General features: G+C 46.1%; 1 protein-coding gene across 3 annotated transcripts in view; it reads left to right on the top strand.

The window, feature by feature from the left end:
• Nucleotides 1–17,485, top strand: part of MED12L (mediator complex subunit 12L) — a 1,012,447-nt gene that overhangs the window by 15,728 nt on the left and 979,234 nt on the right. For all 3 annotated transcript variants that reach the window (XM_075340741.1, XM_075340740.1, XM_075340739.1), the window contains exon 3: nucleotides 4,614–4,718. In XM_075340741.1, the coding sequence (XP_075196856.1) occupies nucleotides 4,614–4,718 (105 nt within the window). The remainder of the gene's footprint in view (nucleotides 1–4,613; nucleotides 4,719–17,485) is intronic.

The following is a 17,485-nucleotide window of genomic DNA, read 5'->3' as shown; positions in this document are numbered from 1 at the left end:
CTTTTACACACACACTCACATGCATGTACAGGCACACATACACACTCACAGTCAAACACACAGGCACACACACACACACACACACACACACACATGCATGCACACACTCACACATGCATGGACACACTCACACATGCCCGCACGCACACACTCCCTCATGCACGCACACACTCCCTCATGCACGCACACACTCCCTGATGCACGCACACACTCCCTCATGCACGCACACACTCCCTCATGCACGCACACACTCACTCATGCACGCACACACTCCCTTATGCACGCACACACTCCCTCATGCACGCACACACTCCCTCATGCACGCACACACTCCCTCATGCACGCACACATGCATGTACTTACACAGACACACACACACGCATGTACTTACACACACAATATTTTTGTAATACTTTTCTTTATCAGCTATCAATAGGATAGCAAACTATGCGAAACAAAGAAAAGTGATCCAGTGAATCCTTACCCAACCACTACTAGAAAAAAATAATAAACTAATGTGTATGCTTTTCAGATAATAAAAAAATGTATGTTATATAATCAATTACCATTGCTCAAAACAAAGCCTAAATTGTAGCTACTGTGCTCAGGGTCTGCAGGGAACAATCTGGAACAAAAAGAATATTTTAGATGGTGAAATAATTGGTAAACAAATTGGAACATAAAATATTACAACAAAAAAATACTTTAATATTCAAATGTGAGCATTCAGCACAATCATATATTGTATGCTACAAAGACACTTATCAGTGACAGCACTGCACAAAATAAACTCTCAGCTGTGCTCTAAAATGTCTAATTACAGGCTTTATGAGTAATTGTCATATACTGCCAGTGACAAGGGATCTGATTATTTAGCATCACCTGCTCCCAGACGCTACCTCCTATAGAACTGAACCTTTAAGGTGCAGCAGACGTATACTGGAGACTTAAAGGGGAAATCTCCTGGAGTTAACTGGGAAATAGGAGTGAGCCCAATGACTAAAGGTATCTCTCTGGAAACTAAAACCATAATTATCAGCTCCTGGGAACGTAGAAATTCCTCAGGTAATATAATGTGTTTTTTAATACCTTCACCACCGCCAGGTCTCAAGTGGATATTTAAGCATCTGCACTATGGCTTGTGAGAGTCTGCAATCCCTTCTGCATTGTGAATACTGGCCTGACGAGCACTATATTTCTCCAGGGGTATGCTGGAGATAAACAATATCCGTCTCTTAGACAAATGTGCAGGTTTTAGAATTAAGAAATGATAAGGCAATGGTATTTTTTGAGTGTATCGTTGGTCTTGATGAATCGCCCCCTATGTGTGCTACTGTAAATCTTCTTTTTCAATATGTGGTAAACACAAATTACTGCCAAACAAAGCACAGGTGGAAAAAAATCATGTCATAATATATACAGTGCTCAGCAAAAATGAGTACACCCAATGTGAAAAGTAAGATTTTAAGTATCTCACTGAATACAAGAAGAATTTTCTAAATTTTGACAAGACTGAGTTTCATAGAACATTTTTTGAACCCATAACATGAAGATAAGTTTAATTATTAGACTTTCATTACAAAATCATTAGTTTTATCAAATTACCGCATTTTTCGGATAATAACGCACTTTTCCTCCCAAAAATTTGGGTGGAAAATGAGGGGTGCATCTTAAAATCCAAATATAGCTTACCGGGGGGCTGTCTGTGCGGTGACTGGGTGCGTTTGGGCGGCCGGGTGCCTGTGGGTGCGTTTGGGCGGCCGGGTGTCTGTGACTGCGTGCGGGCAGCCGGGTGCCTGTCGGTGCCGGCTGACTCTCTGTCCTGGAAGCCGGCTGCCTCTCTGTGCGGGTGGGTGGGCGGCCTGCTGTCTGCCACTCTGTGCGGGTGGCTGTCTGGCAGGTGTCCCATTGAGTCCGCAGTCCCAGTTTCAAATGATGCTGCCAGATGGAGCTCTTGGATGAGAGCTCCATCTGTGCACGCGCCGCTCAGGGAGTCGGCGCGTGCGCAGATGGAGCCCTTGGATGAGAGCTCCATCTGCGCATGCGCCGCTCCAGGCACCATCATTTGAACTGGGACTGAGGACAAACTAGGACACTCACCGCATCGGGCTGCTCCACGACTGACCCGCCGCCGCTGCTGCTGTCACTACTGACCCGCCCCTGCTGACACCACTGACCCGCTGCTGCTGCCGCCACTGACCCGCCATTGCCGCCACGGATCCGCTGCGGCTGCCGCCACTGACCGCCGCTGCCACCACGGACCTGCCACGGCTGCCGCCACTGACCCGCCACTGCTGCCGCCACTGACTGGCGCTACCACCACGGACCCGCCGCGGCTGCCAGCACAACCTCTGCCTCTGCCACCTCTGCCACCACTGCTGCCCCTCTACGGTAAGACAACACCGGAGTATAAGACGGACCCTATTTTTTTTAACGTTTTATCTCTAAATTTGGGGTGCGTCTTATAATCCGGTGCATCTTACAAAACAAAAAATACGGTAGTTGATGCAAAAATGAATACACCCCACATCAAAAACAACTACATCTAGTAATCTGTATGACCTCCATGATTTTTAAGGACAGCACCAAGTCTTCTAGGCATGGAATGAACAAGTTGGTGACATATTGCAACATCTATCTTTTTCCACTACAAATTTTCAGATTTATATTTTTAAAATCCATGTATGACTTCCTTTACAGTTAACAAATACTCACTACTTTGTGGTGGAATATCACATAAAATCCAGCAAAAATACATTTAAAGGTGTATTCCCATATTCAAGATCCTATCCCAATATGTACAACCCCTGACAAAATTTATGGACTCACCTGGCTCTGAGGATGTTCATTCAGTTGTTTACTTTTGTTTAAAAAAAGCAGATCACAGACATGGCACAAAACAAAAGTCATTTCAAATGGCAACTTTCTGCATTTCCTGTTTTGGGGACATATTGCTTTAAGTTTCCTGCCTTGACGCTTTGATGTCTTCCTTGGTCTACCAGTATGTTTGCCTTTAACAACCTTCCCATGTTGTTGGTATTTGGTCCAGATTTTAGACACAGCTGACTGTGAACAAACAACATTTTTTGGAACATTGCTTGAGGATTTACGCTAGACTATGTATGAAAGAAATGTAGTATAGTTCTTCTGATTTACTATGTCACTTACCTCATGTGCAGAGTATATTGCAGGACCTTAGGTATCTATGGTTACTACCACGAGCAACTAACTAACTTTCCCTATATGCGTGGTCAACCATGAATAACTAAAGTCCTGAAATTACATGAACATGAGGTGCATAGTGTTCCCTCATAAAGTGGCAGCCTAGTACCAATTTATAAATTGGCAGGAAACTATAAGGCCAGAACCTCAGCCCTGGTGTGGGTGGAGGCCGGCATGACTTTGGTTAGGGGGGAGGTGACACCAAGAAGGGGTGGGGGCTAAAGGACCATTGGGGTTTATATAGGGCAGCCTGGGGGTTGATGATCACTTTTACCTGCGTTTCCCTGGGACAGTCCCGCCCTCAATTCCTATTGAGTGGTAGCAGGGTCATGGCGGTTGGCGTGGGTCCTCGAAGTTGGCGTAAACTGTTACTGGGGGTTCATGGAGATATTGATCCCATTAATTTGCCGGTTTTGGTTGGTGGTCTGGTGATTTGGGGGACGGCTGGCAATGGAATGTTTGGTCCCGGGTTTTGTATTTATCCCTCCCCCTCTTTTTTCTATTGGTGCTCCCGAGTTGGTGGTTTCGGCTGGGAGTAAAGCGTGCTTTACACGCAATGACATCGCTAAAGAGATGTCGTTGGGGGTCACGGAATTCGTGACGCACATCCAGCCTTGTTAGCGACGTCGTTGCATGTGAAACGCACGAACATCTGTTAACGATCAAAAATACTCACCATATCGTTGATCGTTGTCCAGTCGTTGTAATCCCGATTATCGTTGCTGTTGCAGGACGCAGGTTGTTCGTCGTTCCTGCGGCAGCACACATCGCTATGTGTGACACCGCAGGAACGAGGAACATCACCGTACCCGCGTCCTCCGGCAATGAGGAATGAAGGAGGTGGGCGGGATGTTCCTTAGTGATGTGTTGACTTAGTGACGCCGATGTGACGCCGAACGAACCGCCCCCTTAGAAAGGAGTCAGTTCGCCGGCCACAGCGACGTCGCTAAGCAGGTAAGTACGTGTGATGTGTGTAAGCGATGTTGTGCGCCACGGGCAGCGATTTGCCCATGACACACAACCGACAGGGGCGGATGCTTTCACCAGTGACATCGCTAGCGATGTCGCAGTGTGTAAAGCCCGCTTAAGTGTCACTGCTGCACCCAAGCACAGAAGTCGGAGCTGCGGTGGGTGAGTACTATTGGGATTTGGTATTTTACATTAGTGGAATTGTTTGGGATACTCTCTTCTAAAAGTGTAAATCCTCTCTAAGCTAATACTTGTTTGTTTTTTATCTAATTGTGCTAAAATATTTGCAAAAGAGTCTAAGAAAGAATTAGAGAAACTGATAAGAAGTTTCTGGATATTTAGGAATATTTCCTAATTTAATTTATTTTAGGGTTTAGCTATGCGAACCATGTAATACTAACAGATGTCATCATTCACTACAGGATGAACTAACCGCACTGAATGTAAAACAAGGATTCAGTAACCAGCCAGCATTTTCTGGAGATGAGTATGGATCGGCCAGGAACATTGTCATTAACCCTTCTAAGGTCATTTTTTTTGCTTTTTAAAACTTATATACCATTATACTCATCACTGGACACGTTTGTAGATTACGTCTTAGCTATATGACTAGGACAACAGCTGAAATCATGGCTACCAGCAGAATAGCACTCCATCGCCGTTCCTAGTGATATGCGTACAACTATGAATGCTGCATGAAGGCTACATTCACACACTTCTGGATTTGGTTTACTGATGTAAAATACTCACCCAATACTGAAGGTGGGAATGTGGCCTAATTTATGTAGGAAATGGTTGTTGATGTACATTAGCCTAGTACTCTAATGGTTAAAATCAGATGCGACAGAGCCTGGACGGGTTTGTTCAATACTTACAAATCTGTTACAAATGGGACCCCAGGGGTGCTGAAATCGTTGCTTGGTTGCAGCGGTCATCTGATGGACCCAGCCATAAGAGAAACCCAAGAGACCTTGAGACCAAAGTAATATAATAAGCCCACTATGTAGTTTAATTTTGGTTGACAAGAAAACTGATGTGCCACCCCCGTGAAAGCTGCTTGAATCCGGGTTCACTCGGATCCGGGGGTCGTGCGGCCACTCAAATATAAGGGGAATATTTACAGGGGAATGGGTATATAGTTCGTGACTCCACCCGTGGTGTACGGTAATTTGGGGAGTACCGCCGCTGCCGTTGGGAGTACCCGGAGGATGAAGTGGGGTAGCAAGGTGTTGTAACCCTTCACGGGTAGAGGGGTGCCCCAAGACTCGGAGAGGGGAGCTGTGGGGTGCAGGGTTCACTCTCGTACTCACTCAGTTCATAAGCAGACACTGACAACCAGGTAAACCAAGTCTCTGGGTACCGCTGCCGCTGAGGAGAGCTCGTCCGGGTCACATCCCCGATGGTGCTGCCTGGTGATCCGTGACCTTCCTCCTGGCACTTAGTTTGACTTCAACTTGATGGCCCGGTAGCATGGAACTAGCCGGGCCCCGCTCCCTACTATGGCTAAGTATGGGAGCTTGCAGTTAGGGCTCACGCTCGGGATTTTCTGGACCGTTTTGGATTTGGAAAGTCCTATCCCCCTCGTTGCGCTAGTGCCCCAATTCTGGAGCGGGTGGGAACAGATCATAAAGGCTCCGTTCTCCTCAGGTGAATTGTTGGGTTGCCTGAAGCTACTCCCCGACCTAGTGTCCGTGTACCCCGTCGTGCCTTCGGTCCTGGACTGGTGATAGTGGTAGGCTGCCGGCTGTCCTCCTCGACAGTTCCAGGCCCTTTGCCACAATCCCCTGCGACTGGGGGTCTGACTCCTCTAGGCCCAGACCACTGTCTGCAACGTAGACAGTTCCTTCAGGAGTCACCACTTCCGACTTCCTCTTAGCTCCTCACAGCTTGAGGGCTACTTCACAACCCTCTCCCTACTCACAGACTAACTAACTAACTACACTCCTCACCTCCCCTCCCTGACCCCTCAGGTGGGCGATTCTATTCCACTCAAGCCATCCACTGGTGTGTCTGGTGGGTGTGGTGCAGGGTGTATCTATTACTTAATTTGCTGTTGGAGACAACACCATTTAGTTAGGGACCCAGAATCAAGTGGGAGGCGGAATACTGCACGGAAGGGCAGCTTGTGCAGTACCCTGTGACGACCTGATAGTCCAAGGGCATCACACTGACACCATTGACCGCCAGTGAACGCAGTAATCCAGAAGAAAACTTAGGATAATCTTAAACACGAACCTTACGGTAATAAAACATGTAACATTTTATTTCAAATTAATTAAAACTTTAACAGGATCCATATTAAAAACTGAGCATTTCAGGAAACAAGTGCCTTTATTCATAGTATAATAAGCAAATGAAGGTAAATCCTGATATTTACGTGTAAAACCAATCGTGTCTGAAATGAAGGCCATTCGAATGTCAGCAGCATCGCAACCAATCAAAAAATGTACAGCAAATACAATGTTAAATTACACAGGTGAGAAAAGAAGGTTTCACAATTGAAAAAAACAGAGGTTTATTCATATAAGCACAGGAAAATAATAAATGCTCTCTAGATTTAATCCCTTAATGACCTAGGACATGTATATATACAGTACGTCCTAGGTCGCCTCCCTCCCTTTGATGTGGGCTCATACGGTGGGGCCCATATGGAATAATGGACCCCACATAGCCCTCCATATAGTACAGTGGGCTCCACATAGCCCTCCATACAGAATAATGGACCCCACATAGACCTCAATACAGAATAATGTGCCCCACATAGCCCTCCATACAGAATAATGGGTCCAACTTAACCCTACATACAGAATAATGTGCCCCACAGAGTCTTCCATACAGAGTAATGGCCCCACATAGTCCTCCATACGGAATAATAGGCCTCACATAGCCCTCCATACAGAATAATGGACGCTACATAGTCCTCCATACAGAATCTTGGACCCTACATAGTCCTCCATACAGAATAATGGGTCCCACATAGTCCTCTATACAGAATAATAGGCTCCACATAGTCTTCCTTACAGAATAATAGCCCCACATAGTCCTGTATACAGAATAATGGGCCCCCATAGTCCTCCATACAAAATAATGTCCCCACATAGTCCTCCATACAAAATAATGTCCCCACATAGTCCTGCATACAAAATAATGTCCCCACATAGTCCTGCATACAGAATAATGAGTCCCACTTAGTCCTCCATAATGGGCTCCTAGCATCAAGGGCCAAATAAAACCAGCCTGCGGGCCAGACTTTGACATATGTGGTCAAATTATATAGAATGTATTTGTGACGCCCCTGCACTAGTCAGGGTGTCACAGGGAACTGCACTCCTGTTCTTATAGTGCAGAACCCACCCTCCTTGGTTCCAGGTTCCACCCAGTGGTATTGCTACCAACTGCATTCAAACCCCAATCCACACCCACCAGCACAGGACAGACAAGCCAGTGGGTAAGTCTAGAGCAGGGGTGGGCAATTAAATTTCTCATGAGAACTCTGGATCCTTTTAGAGGGCCGGACTGATATACTTAACTCAATTCTACCCAATACTGTGTATGTGTGTATTTTTATATATATATATATATATATATATATATATATATATATATATATATATATATACTACATCACTATATACTGCACCTGTAATACATTACATTACTATATACTACCCCTGTAATACATTACAGCACTATATACTGCACCTGTAATACATTACATCACTATATACTGCACCTGTAATACACTACATCACTATATACTGCACCTGTAATACACTACAGCACTATATACTGCCCCTGTAATGCATTACAGCACTATATACTGCACCTGTAATGCATTACAGCACTATATACTGCACCTGTAATACACTACATCACTATATACTGCACCTGTAATGCATTACAGCACTATATACTGCACCTGTAATACACTACATCACTATATACTGCACCTGTAATACACTACAGCACTATATACTGTCCCTGTAATACACTACAGCACTATATACTGCCCCTGTAATGCATTACAGCACTATATACTGCACCTGTAATACATTACAGCACTATATACTGCCCCTGTAATGCATTACAGCACTATATACTACCCCTGTAGAACTACATCATTACATTCTGTCACGCTCCCGGTGTCCCGGCAGCCCTCCTTACCCACTGAGCCGGTTCCTGCATCGCACCACCGCTCCATACCCACTGATCCAGTCGCACCTGCATCGCACCACCGCTCCTTGCCCACTGATCCAGCCTCGCCAGCGCACCACCGCTCCTTGCCCACTGATCCAGTTCACATGTCCGCCGGTCACGCCTGCCGCTCCCGCTCATGCTCCCCTGAGTCCTGTTCCTGGTCTCAGGAGTCTGACTCTGAGTCTTAGCCACATGGTTCTGTATAGGACCGGGCCGCGCCCACTCTCCTGGTCTTATAGGCCCAGCACACCTGCAGCAGGAAATGACATGAGGCTGTGCTGGGTATATAAGACTGACCTATCCATGTGGGCGGTGCCTGATCAGCGTGTCCTGAAGCTTGTCTTTTGAGCTAGGTGCTCAGGTCCCCTTGTGCTGTGTCCTGTTACCTGGAGTACTGTTTGTCTTTGCTATCGGGTACCTGTGCCTGTTTCCTGTATTGTCCTAAAGAACTCCGTGACCCTGGTGACCTGGTTATACCTGTCCCTGCCACGCCAGTGCTCCGGCTGCTGTGTACCCTGCCCTCCGGTGGGGTGCATGGTCCAGTGGATCCACCTCCTGGGCCCACCAGTCCTCCCGGCCCTGACACATTCCCATATACTACATCACTACACCCAAATATTACACCAGTTGCCCCCCCCCCTCCCCCTTCCCCTTCCCCTCCCCCTCAGGCTATTAGTGACCACTCACCTCTATCTCCTCCGGCACCTCCGTACGGGTCCCCCGCTGAGCTTCTTCTTCCCTAGTATGGGCCTTGGCTGCGCCGCTGTTGTTCTTGTACGGCCCCTGCCCCCGCCGCTGCGTCTCTCTGTCCAGGCACCGGCTGGTGCCGCTTCTCCTGCCGGGCGGGAACTTTTCAAATGACACACGCGCTGTACTGCCAACATCAGGGCGCGCGTGTGTCACAGAGAAAGCTGCCGCAGGGAACAGAGGACCGATCCTGAAGCTCCGCACAGTGTAGCAGCGGAACGCAGGAATCTGTCCTCTGTTCCCTGTTCGGCAGCGTTTTCTGTGACTCACGCGCGCCCTGATGTCGTTAGTACAGCGTGTGTGTGTCATTTGAAAAGTTCCAGCCCGGCAGGAAAAGCAGCACCACGTCTCCATCTCTGATCTAATGGGCGGGCCGGTCACAGACAGTAGGCGGGGCGGATGTGGCCCGCGGGCCGCCCCTTGCCCAGGTCTGGTCTAGAGGGAAAAGGGCCGCCCACCGAAGGGTTAAGCAGACTAGCAGGAGGTGACAGAGCAGTCGGCTCCAGGAGAGCAAAGGGAGAGGAAGTGTAGTAGAAGCTCTCAAAAGGAGAGGGAACCGGGGGTTGCAGCCCCCATGAAACGTGAAGTAGTGGCCCTCATAGTGTGGGGGGGCTGAGGAGTCGAAGCTCCGGAGAAGCCGGACTAAATTGGGACACAGCAAAAGCAATACTATTTGGAGCGGATACCTGGACGTGCTCTCCTTCCCAAGCAGCAGTGGTGCACTGGGACTTTTGGTTTACCTGCTGCATGTGTGTGTAATGACTTTACAAAACATCATCCAGCACCACGATAACCAGACTGAGTGAGTACATGGTCATTCCCTGCTTCCAGCAAGCCTGTACTCCCCTGCACCCCTCCATCCAGAGTCCCTTGGCTTTCCCTACCCGTGGAGGGTAACGTCATCTAGCTGCCCCCATTCCATCACCCCAGGTACTCCCAACGGCAGCTGCGGTACTCCCCGTTACCGCACACCATGAGTGGCGTCAAAAACTATCTAATCCCCTGTAAATAATCCCCCCCCCCATTACATTTTAGAGTGACCCTGAGCCCCCGGGTCCGGAGACCCTCGAGCCCCGGATCCGAGCGGTTCGACCGCTGCAGAGGCGGTACATATTCATATTTTTTTATTTCCTACAATTGAGATATCTCTTTTCATTTGTGCTGAGTGACACTACAGCTGTCATAGGTTATTTGACTGACTGCGGTGTTGTTAACACTTAATTTGTTCCTACTATTCTTGACATGTTTGCTTTATTGCTGGATAAAAATTAAGAGGGTTAAAATAAAGCAAAATAGAGATTAAGGCTATGTGTCCACGTTGCTTTTTACCTGCTTTTTTGCTGCTTTTTCAACTGCAGCGTTTAATGCCAAAATGGATGTGTTCTGCTTTTCAAGCAAAGTCTATGGGAATTTCATGTCATGTCAATTGTTTTTGCCATTTGGGTTTTGCACTGCAAAGCTGAGTTTTTGCCCAAATTTCAGCCACAAAAAGGCAGCATTTTGAACAGCATAGTGTGCACAAGAAACCCAAATTCCCATAGACTTTGCTTGAAAAGCAGAACACATCCATTTTGGCATTAAACGCTGCAGTTGAAAAAGCAGCAAAAAAGCAACGTGGACACATAGCCTAAAACAGGAGAATTATACTTACCTTCTCCCACGCGGCTGTCACAATGATTCCGGGTCTGCTCATTAGCTCTCATGCATATTCACTGCTCCCCCCTACCCTTTGTGACAGCGTCTGTTACTGGTTGCAGTCAGACTGGCGGTATCTGTGATTGGTTACCCTCATACTCACGGTCATACATAGAAATCATGGGGCCCCATAGCAAAAGTCTGAATGAAAAGAATGAATAAAAGTTAAATATTCAACAGGCATTTTTAAATCCAGGCATGCATGTATAAGAGGCCAAACATTGTCCAAGAAAGAGATTGCCCTGAAATAAAAGTTCCACACATTATATCGTGCCATATGACATTATACAAAATATCAAGCCATAATACATCATGCCATGTACCATAATATATTTTGCCATGTGTCACAATACATGGTGTAATGTGCTCTAATACACGTTCTCATGTGAAATTATTTATCATGCCACAATACATTGTGCCATAATAGATCGTGTCATGGGCCATAATACATCGTGGCATAAAACATTGTGCCATAATTCACTGTGCTATACAATACATGGTGCCATAATACATTTTGCCATGTGCCATAATACATCATGCCATAAAACACTGTGTAATAACAGATCATGCCATGTGCCATTACACATCAAGCCGTAATACATCATACCGCTATACATCGAATCATAATGCAATTTGCTATGTCCCATAATACATTGTGCCATAAAACATTGTGCCATAATACATCATGCCATAAAACATTGTTTCATGTGCCATAATATGTGCCACAGCTTGCCATGCCCCCCAGACAAAGTAGATAGCTGGCTGTCCATTATTATTACTATGATTTATTTCTAAATGTAGTCTGCTACCCAGTGGCATAACTGAAGTTTTATGGGCAAAGTTTGGGCTTTCCGCCCTGCATGTTGATCACATGTATGGGCCATTTTAACATTCTAAATCCTATAGAGACATACAAGTTGCTCTCCTTCCCCTTCATTATGTAGTAGTGTCCCCCATCCTGTACTAATGTCCCCCATCCTGAGCCACTTCGTAATAAATATGTCCCCATCCTGATATATACAGTTAGGTCCAGAAATATTTGGACAGTGACACAAATTTTGTTATTTTAGCTGTTTATAAAAACATGTTCAGAAATACAATTATATATATAATATGGGCTGAAAGTGCACACTCCCAGCTGCAATATGAGAGTTTTCACATCCAAATCGGAGAAAGGGTTTAGGAATCATAGCTCTGTAATGCATAGCCTCCTCTTTTTCAAGGGACCAAAAGTAATTGGACAAGGGACTCTAAGGGCTGCAATTAACTCTGAAGGCGTCTCCCTCGTTAACCTGTAATCAATGAAGTAGTTAAAAGGTCTGGGGTTGATTACAGGTGTGTGGTTTTGCATTTGGAAGCTGTTGCTGTGACCAGACAACATGCGTTCTAAGGAACTCTCAATTGAGGTGAAGCAGAACATCCTGAGGCTGAAAAAAAAGAAAAAATCCATCAGAGAGATAGCAGACATGCTTGGAGTAGCAAAATCAACAGTCAGGTACATTCTGAGAAAAAAGGAATTGACTGGTGAGCTTGGGAACTCAAAAAGGCCTGGGCATCCACGGATGACAACAGTGGTGGATGATCGCCGCATACTTTCTTTGGTGAAGAAGAACCCGTTCACAACATCAACTGAAGTCCAGAATACTCTCAGTGAAGTAGGTGTATCTGTCTCTAAGTCAACAGTAAAGAGAAGACTCCATGAAAGTAAATACAAAGGGTTCACATCTAGATGCAAACCATTCATCAATTCCAAAAATAGACAGGCCAGAGTTAAATTTGCTGAAAAACACCTCATGAAGCCAGCTCAGTTCTGGAAAAGTATTCTATGGACAGATGAGACAAAGATCAACCTGTACCAGAATGATGGGAAGAAAAAAGTTTGGAGAAGGGAACGGCACATGATCCAAGGCACACCACATCCTCTGTAAAACATGGTGGAGGCAACGTGATGGCATGGGCATGCATGGCTTTCAATGGCACTGGGTCACTTGTGTTTATTGATGACATAACAGCAGACAAGAGTAGCCGGATGAATTCTGAAGTGTACCGGGATATACTTTCAGCCCAGATTCAGCCAAATGCCGTAAAGTTGATCGGACGGCGCTTCATAGTACAGATGGACAATGACCCCAAGCATACAGCCAAAGCTACCCAGGAGTTCATGAGTGCAAAAAAGTGGAACATTCTGCAATGGCCAAGTCAATCACCAGATCTTAACCCAATTGAGCATGCATTTCACTTGCTCAAATCCAGACTTAAGACAGAAAGACCCACAAACAAGCAAGACCTGAAGGCTGCGGCTGTAAAGGCCTGGCAATGCATTAAGAAGGAGGAAACCCAGCGTTTGGTGATGTCCATGGGTTCCAGACTTAAGGCAGTGATTGCCTCCAAAGGATTCGCAACAATATATTGAAAATAAAAATATTTTGTTTGGGTTTGGTTTATTTGTCCAATTACTTTTGACCTCCTAAAATGTGGAGTGTTTGTAAAGAAATGTGTACAATTCCTACAATTTCTATAAGATATTTTTGTTCAAACCTTCAAATTAAACGTTACAATCTGCACTTGAATTCTGTTGTAGAGGTTTCATTTCAAATCCAATGTGGTGGCATGCAGAGCCCAACTCGCGAAAATTGTGTCACTGTCCAAATATTTCTGGACCTAACTATGTTCAGCATCCTGGTATATATCCTAATCATGGCCCCATCCTGGTATATGTCCCTAGCCTGGTATATGTCCCCATCATGTCCCCATCCTGGAATATGTCCACATCATAGCCTGGTATATATGGCCTTATCCTGATATATATGCCCCCATCATGGCCCTATCCTAGTGTATATGTCCCCATCCTGTTATACAGTCCCCATCATGGTCCCATCTTGGTATATATGTCCCCATCATGGCTCCATTCTGGTATAGATGTTCCCATCATGGCCCCATCCTGGTATATATATCCTCATCATAGCTCCATCCTGGTATATATGTCTCTGTCATAGCCCCATTGTGATGGTGGGATATGGGGGAGGTGTATCTTGCTGTACAGATTCCTATTTTAGCTTGGTTCACTGTCCATTATTTGTACTGCTTCTGTGTACATTTATATTGTTTCTAAGTAATCACCTCCTCTAGTGCAAAGTTATAGCCTCTTGAGGCGCTTCTGTCCCTGGGTGTGGGGGTAGGTGGGCCTAGAGTCCACCTACTGTAACCTTTTTGCTTACCTGGAAGATTCGGGCAGTATTTAAGAACTTTAAGGAAGAAGGATTGATCCTCTGGGAGAAGCTGGGACTTTTCAGAGATGGGGACATTTATGCCACTACTGGACAATTTTACCCTCTGTTTTGTGGATTATGTTATGGACAGTTTTGATTTGCTTGGAATAAATGCTCTTTGAATTGTACCGTCATCTCTCGCTCTGTTGATTGTGTGATATGGGAGAAGGACCCCGTGACACGCATCCTGGTATATATGTCCTTATCCTGGTATATAGTCCTCATCATGTCCTCATCGTGGTTTACACATGTGGTCAAAATTGTTGGTACCCCTTGTTTAATGAAAGAAAAACCCTTAATGGTCACAAAAATAACTTGAATCTGACAAAAGTAATAACAAATAAAAAAAATCTATTTAAATGAACAAATGAAGGTCAGACATTGCTTTAAAACCACGCTTCCACAGAATTTTTTAAAAAATAAAACTCATGAAATAGGCCTGGACAAAAATGATGGTACCCATGAAAATAATGTGACAAAAAGGACATGTTAAATCAAAGTGTGTCCACTAGTGATGAGCGAGTACTAAAAAGCTCGGGTGCTCGAAGCTCGGGCCGAGCCTCCCAAGATACTCGTGTACTCGGCCCGAGCAACGAGCCCAATGTTATCCTATGGGAGACCCGAGTATTTTTGTGAAATGACCTCCCGGCAGCATGGAGAAACCCTAAAAATGGCACAAAAGTCTCAGAAGAGTGCTCAAATGACATGGCAACAGCATGGGGAAGACCCCTTGAAGCATTTATCACTCAAAAGTCACAGCTGTGAACAATTTTGTCCGCGTTTTACGCCATTTTTACGGACTCACCAGAAAACCTTCCAAAATGACCCCAAAATGATTTTTCATGGCGGAAATGTTAAGGGCACATACCCAATAGTGAGATAGATCTGGTGTATGTTACTTTTTGAGATTAATACATGAAAGATTTTACGTGAAAACATTGTGTGGCACTCCGATGTCCCTGAGAAGAGACGTACATGAAGGCCTCTTGAGTCTAATGTGCCCATTTTGAGGAAGTGAGTCTTTGTAGTATTTTCCTTTGCCAGGGCAGTCCAAAATTGTGAGGTTCACCAATGCCCCTGCATACAGACGTGCATGAGGGCCTCAAAACATTAAGTGTCCATTGTCAGGAAGTGGGTGTATTATAGTATAGCCCTTAGGCAGGGCAGCCAAAAATTGGGAGGCTCCACATTGTCCCTGGATAGAGACGTGCATGATGGCCTTTAAACCTGAAGTGCCCATTGTAAGGAAGTGGGTCTATTTCAGTATAGCCCTTTGCCAGGGCAGCCAAAAATTGGGAGGCTCCACGTTGTCCCTGGGTAGAGACGTGCATGATGGCCTCAAAACATTAAGTGTCCATTTTAAGGAAGTGGGTGTATTTCAGTATAGCCCTTAGGCAGGGCAGCCAAAAATTGGGAGGCTCCACATTGTCCCTGGGTAGAGACGTGCATGAGGGCCTCAAAACATTAAGTGTCCATTTTAAGGAAGTGGGTGTATTTCAGTATAGCCCTTAGGCAGGGCAGCCAAAAATTGGGAGGCTCCACATTGTCCCTGGGTAGAGACGTGCATGAGGGCCTCAAAACATTAAGTGTCCATTTTAAGGAAGTGGGTGTATTTCAGTATAGCCCTTTGCCAGGGCAGCCAAAAATTGGGAGGCTCCACATTGTCCCTGGGTAGAGACGTGCATGATGGCCTCAAAACATTAAGTGTCCATTTTAAGGAAGTGGGTGTATTTCAGTATAGCCCTTAGGCAGGGCAGCCAAAAATTGGGAGGCTCCACATTGTCCCTGGGTAGAGACGTGCATGAGGGCCTCAAAACATTAAGTGTCCATTTTAAGGAAGTGGGTCTATTTCAGTATAGCCCTTAGGCAGGGCAGCCAAAAATTGGGAGGCTCCACATTGTCCCTGGGTAGAGACGTGCATGAGGGCCTCAAAACATTAAGTGTCCATTTTAAGGAAGTGGGTGTATTTCAGTATAGCCCTTAGGCAGGGCAGCCAAAAATTGGGAGGCTCCACGTTGTCCCTGGGTAGAGACGTGCATGAGGGCCTCAAAACATTGTTCCCATTGCAAAGGAGCGGGTCTCCTGTCGTTGTAATGTCCATTCTGCAAAGAATGGGCGAAAAAATTTACCACTGGGGGTATACCTGAAACAAAGACCTAACTATTGTAACGGTCATCATGATGGCGCATGAGGAGAAGGAGGAGCAGTCCAGCGATTATCCAAAGTCGAGAAGTGTACCCATGGGTGAGTGGAGGTACATGGCAAACTTTAAATTCCGCTCTCATTTGCTGGTGGTGTGGTGAAGTCTGGCCCAATCCAACCCTTGTTCATCTTTATCAGAGTCAGCCTGTCAGCATTTTCAGTTGACAGGCGGGTGCGTTTATCTGTAATGATTCCACCTGCGGCACTAAAAACACGCTCTGACAAAACGCTAGCAGCAGGGCAGGCCAGGACTTCCAAGGCGTAGAGAGCCAATTCATGCCACGTGTCCAGCTTGGATACCCAATAATTGTAAGGCACAGAGGAATGTCGGAGTACAGTTGTTCGATCTGCAAGGTACTCCTTCAGCATCTGGGCAAACTTAGGATTTCTTGTGGCACTACCCCGCACCTCAGGGGCTGTGGTACGTGAGGGGCTGAGAAAACTGTCCCACATCTTAAAGACTGTTCCCCTACCTCTGGCGGATTGGACTTGTGCCTCTCTCGGCTGTACGCCTCGGTTGTCCACTGATTCCTGACCTATGCCGCTAGCGTTTTGTGAGGGGAATGCTTTGCCTACTTCCGTGAGTATGGCCTTCCGAAACTGCTGCATTTTGGTTGACCTCTCCTCCACGGGAATAAGAGACAAAAAGTTCTCCTTGTAGCGTGGGTCTAACAGTGTTACCAACCAGTAATGATTGTCGGCCAAGATGTTCTTAACGCGAGGGTCACGAGACAGGCAGCTTACCATAAAGTCAGCCATGTGCGCCAGACTCTTAACAGCCAGGACTTCAGTAGCCTGACCAACAAGATGACTGAACATGCTGTCCTCCTCCTCCTCCTCCTCCTCCTCATCTACCCTGTCCTCTGGCCAGCCACGCTGAATCGAGGATATGACTGGTGTGCATGTCATATCCTCAATTTGGCCGGAGAGTTGCTCCATGTCTTCATCCTCCTCCTCGTCATAGTCCTCCACTGCACGTTGTGATGAGACGAGGCTGGGCTGTGTGTTATCACCCACACCCACTACTGTTTCTTGCTGCAACTCATCGCGCTCCGCCTGCAATGCATCATGTTTGTTTTTCAGCAGGGACCGTTTTAGAAGGCAGAGTAGCGGTATGGTGACGCTAATAATGGCGTCATCACCACTCACCATCTTGGTGGAGTCCTCAAAGTTTTGGAGGATGG

Source organism: Anomaloglossus baeobatrachus, chromosome 3 (genome assembly GCF_048569485.1).
Source record: "Anomaloglossus baeobatrachus isolate aAnoBae1 chromosome 3, aAnoBae1.hap1, whole genome shotgun sequence".
Lineage (NCBI taxonomy): Eukaryota > Metazoa > Chordata > Amphibia > Anura > Aromobatidae > Anomaloglossus > Anomaloglossus baeobatrachus.
This window is presented reverse-complemented; position numbering and strand designations above follow the sequence as displayed.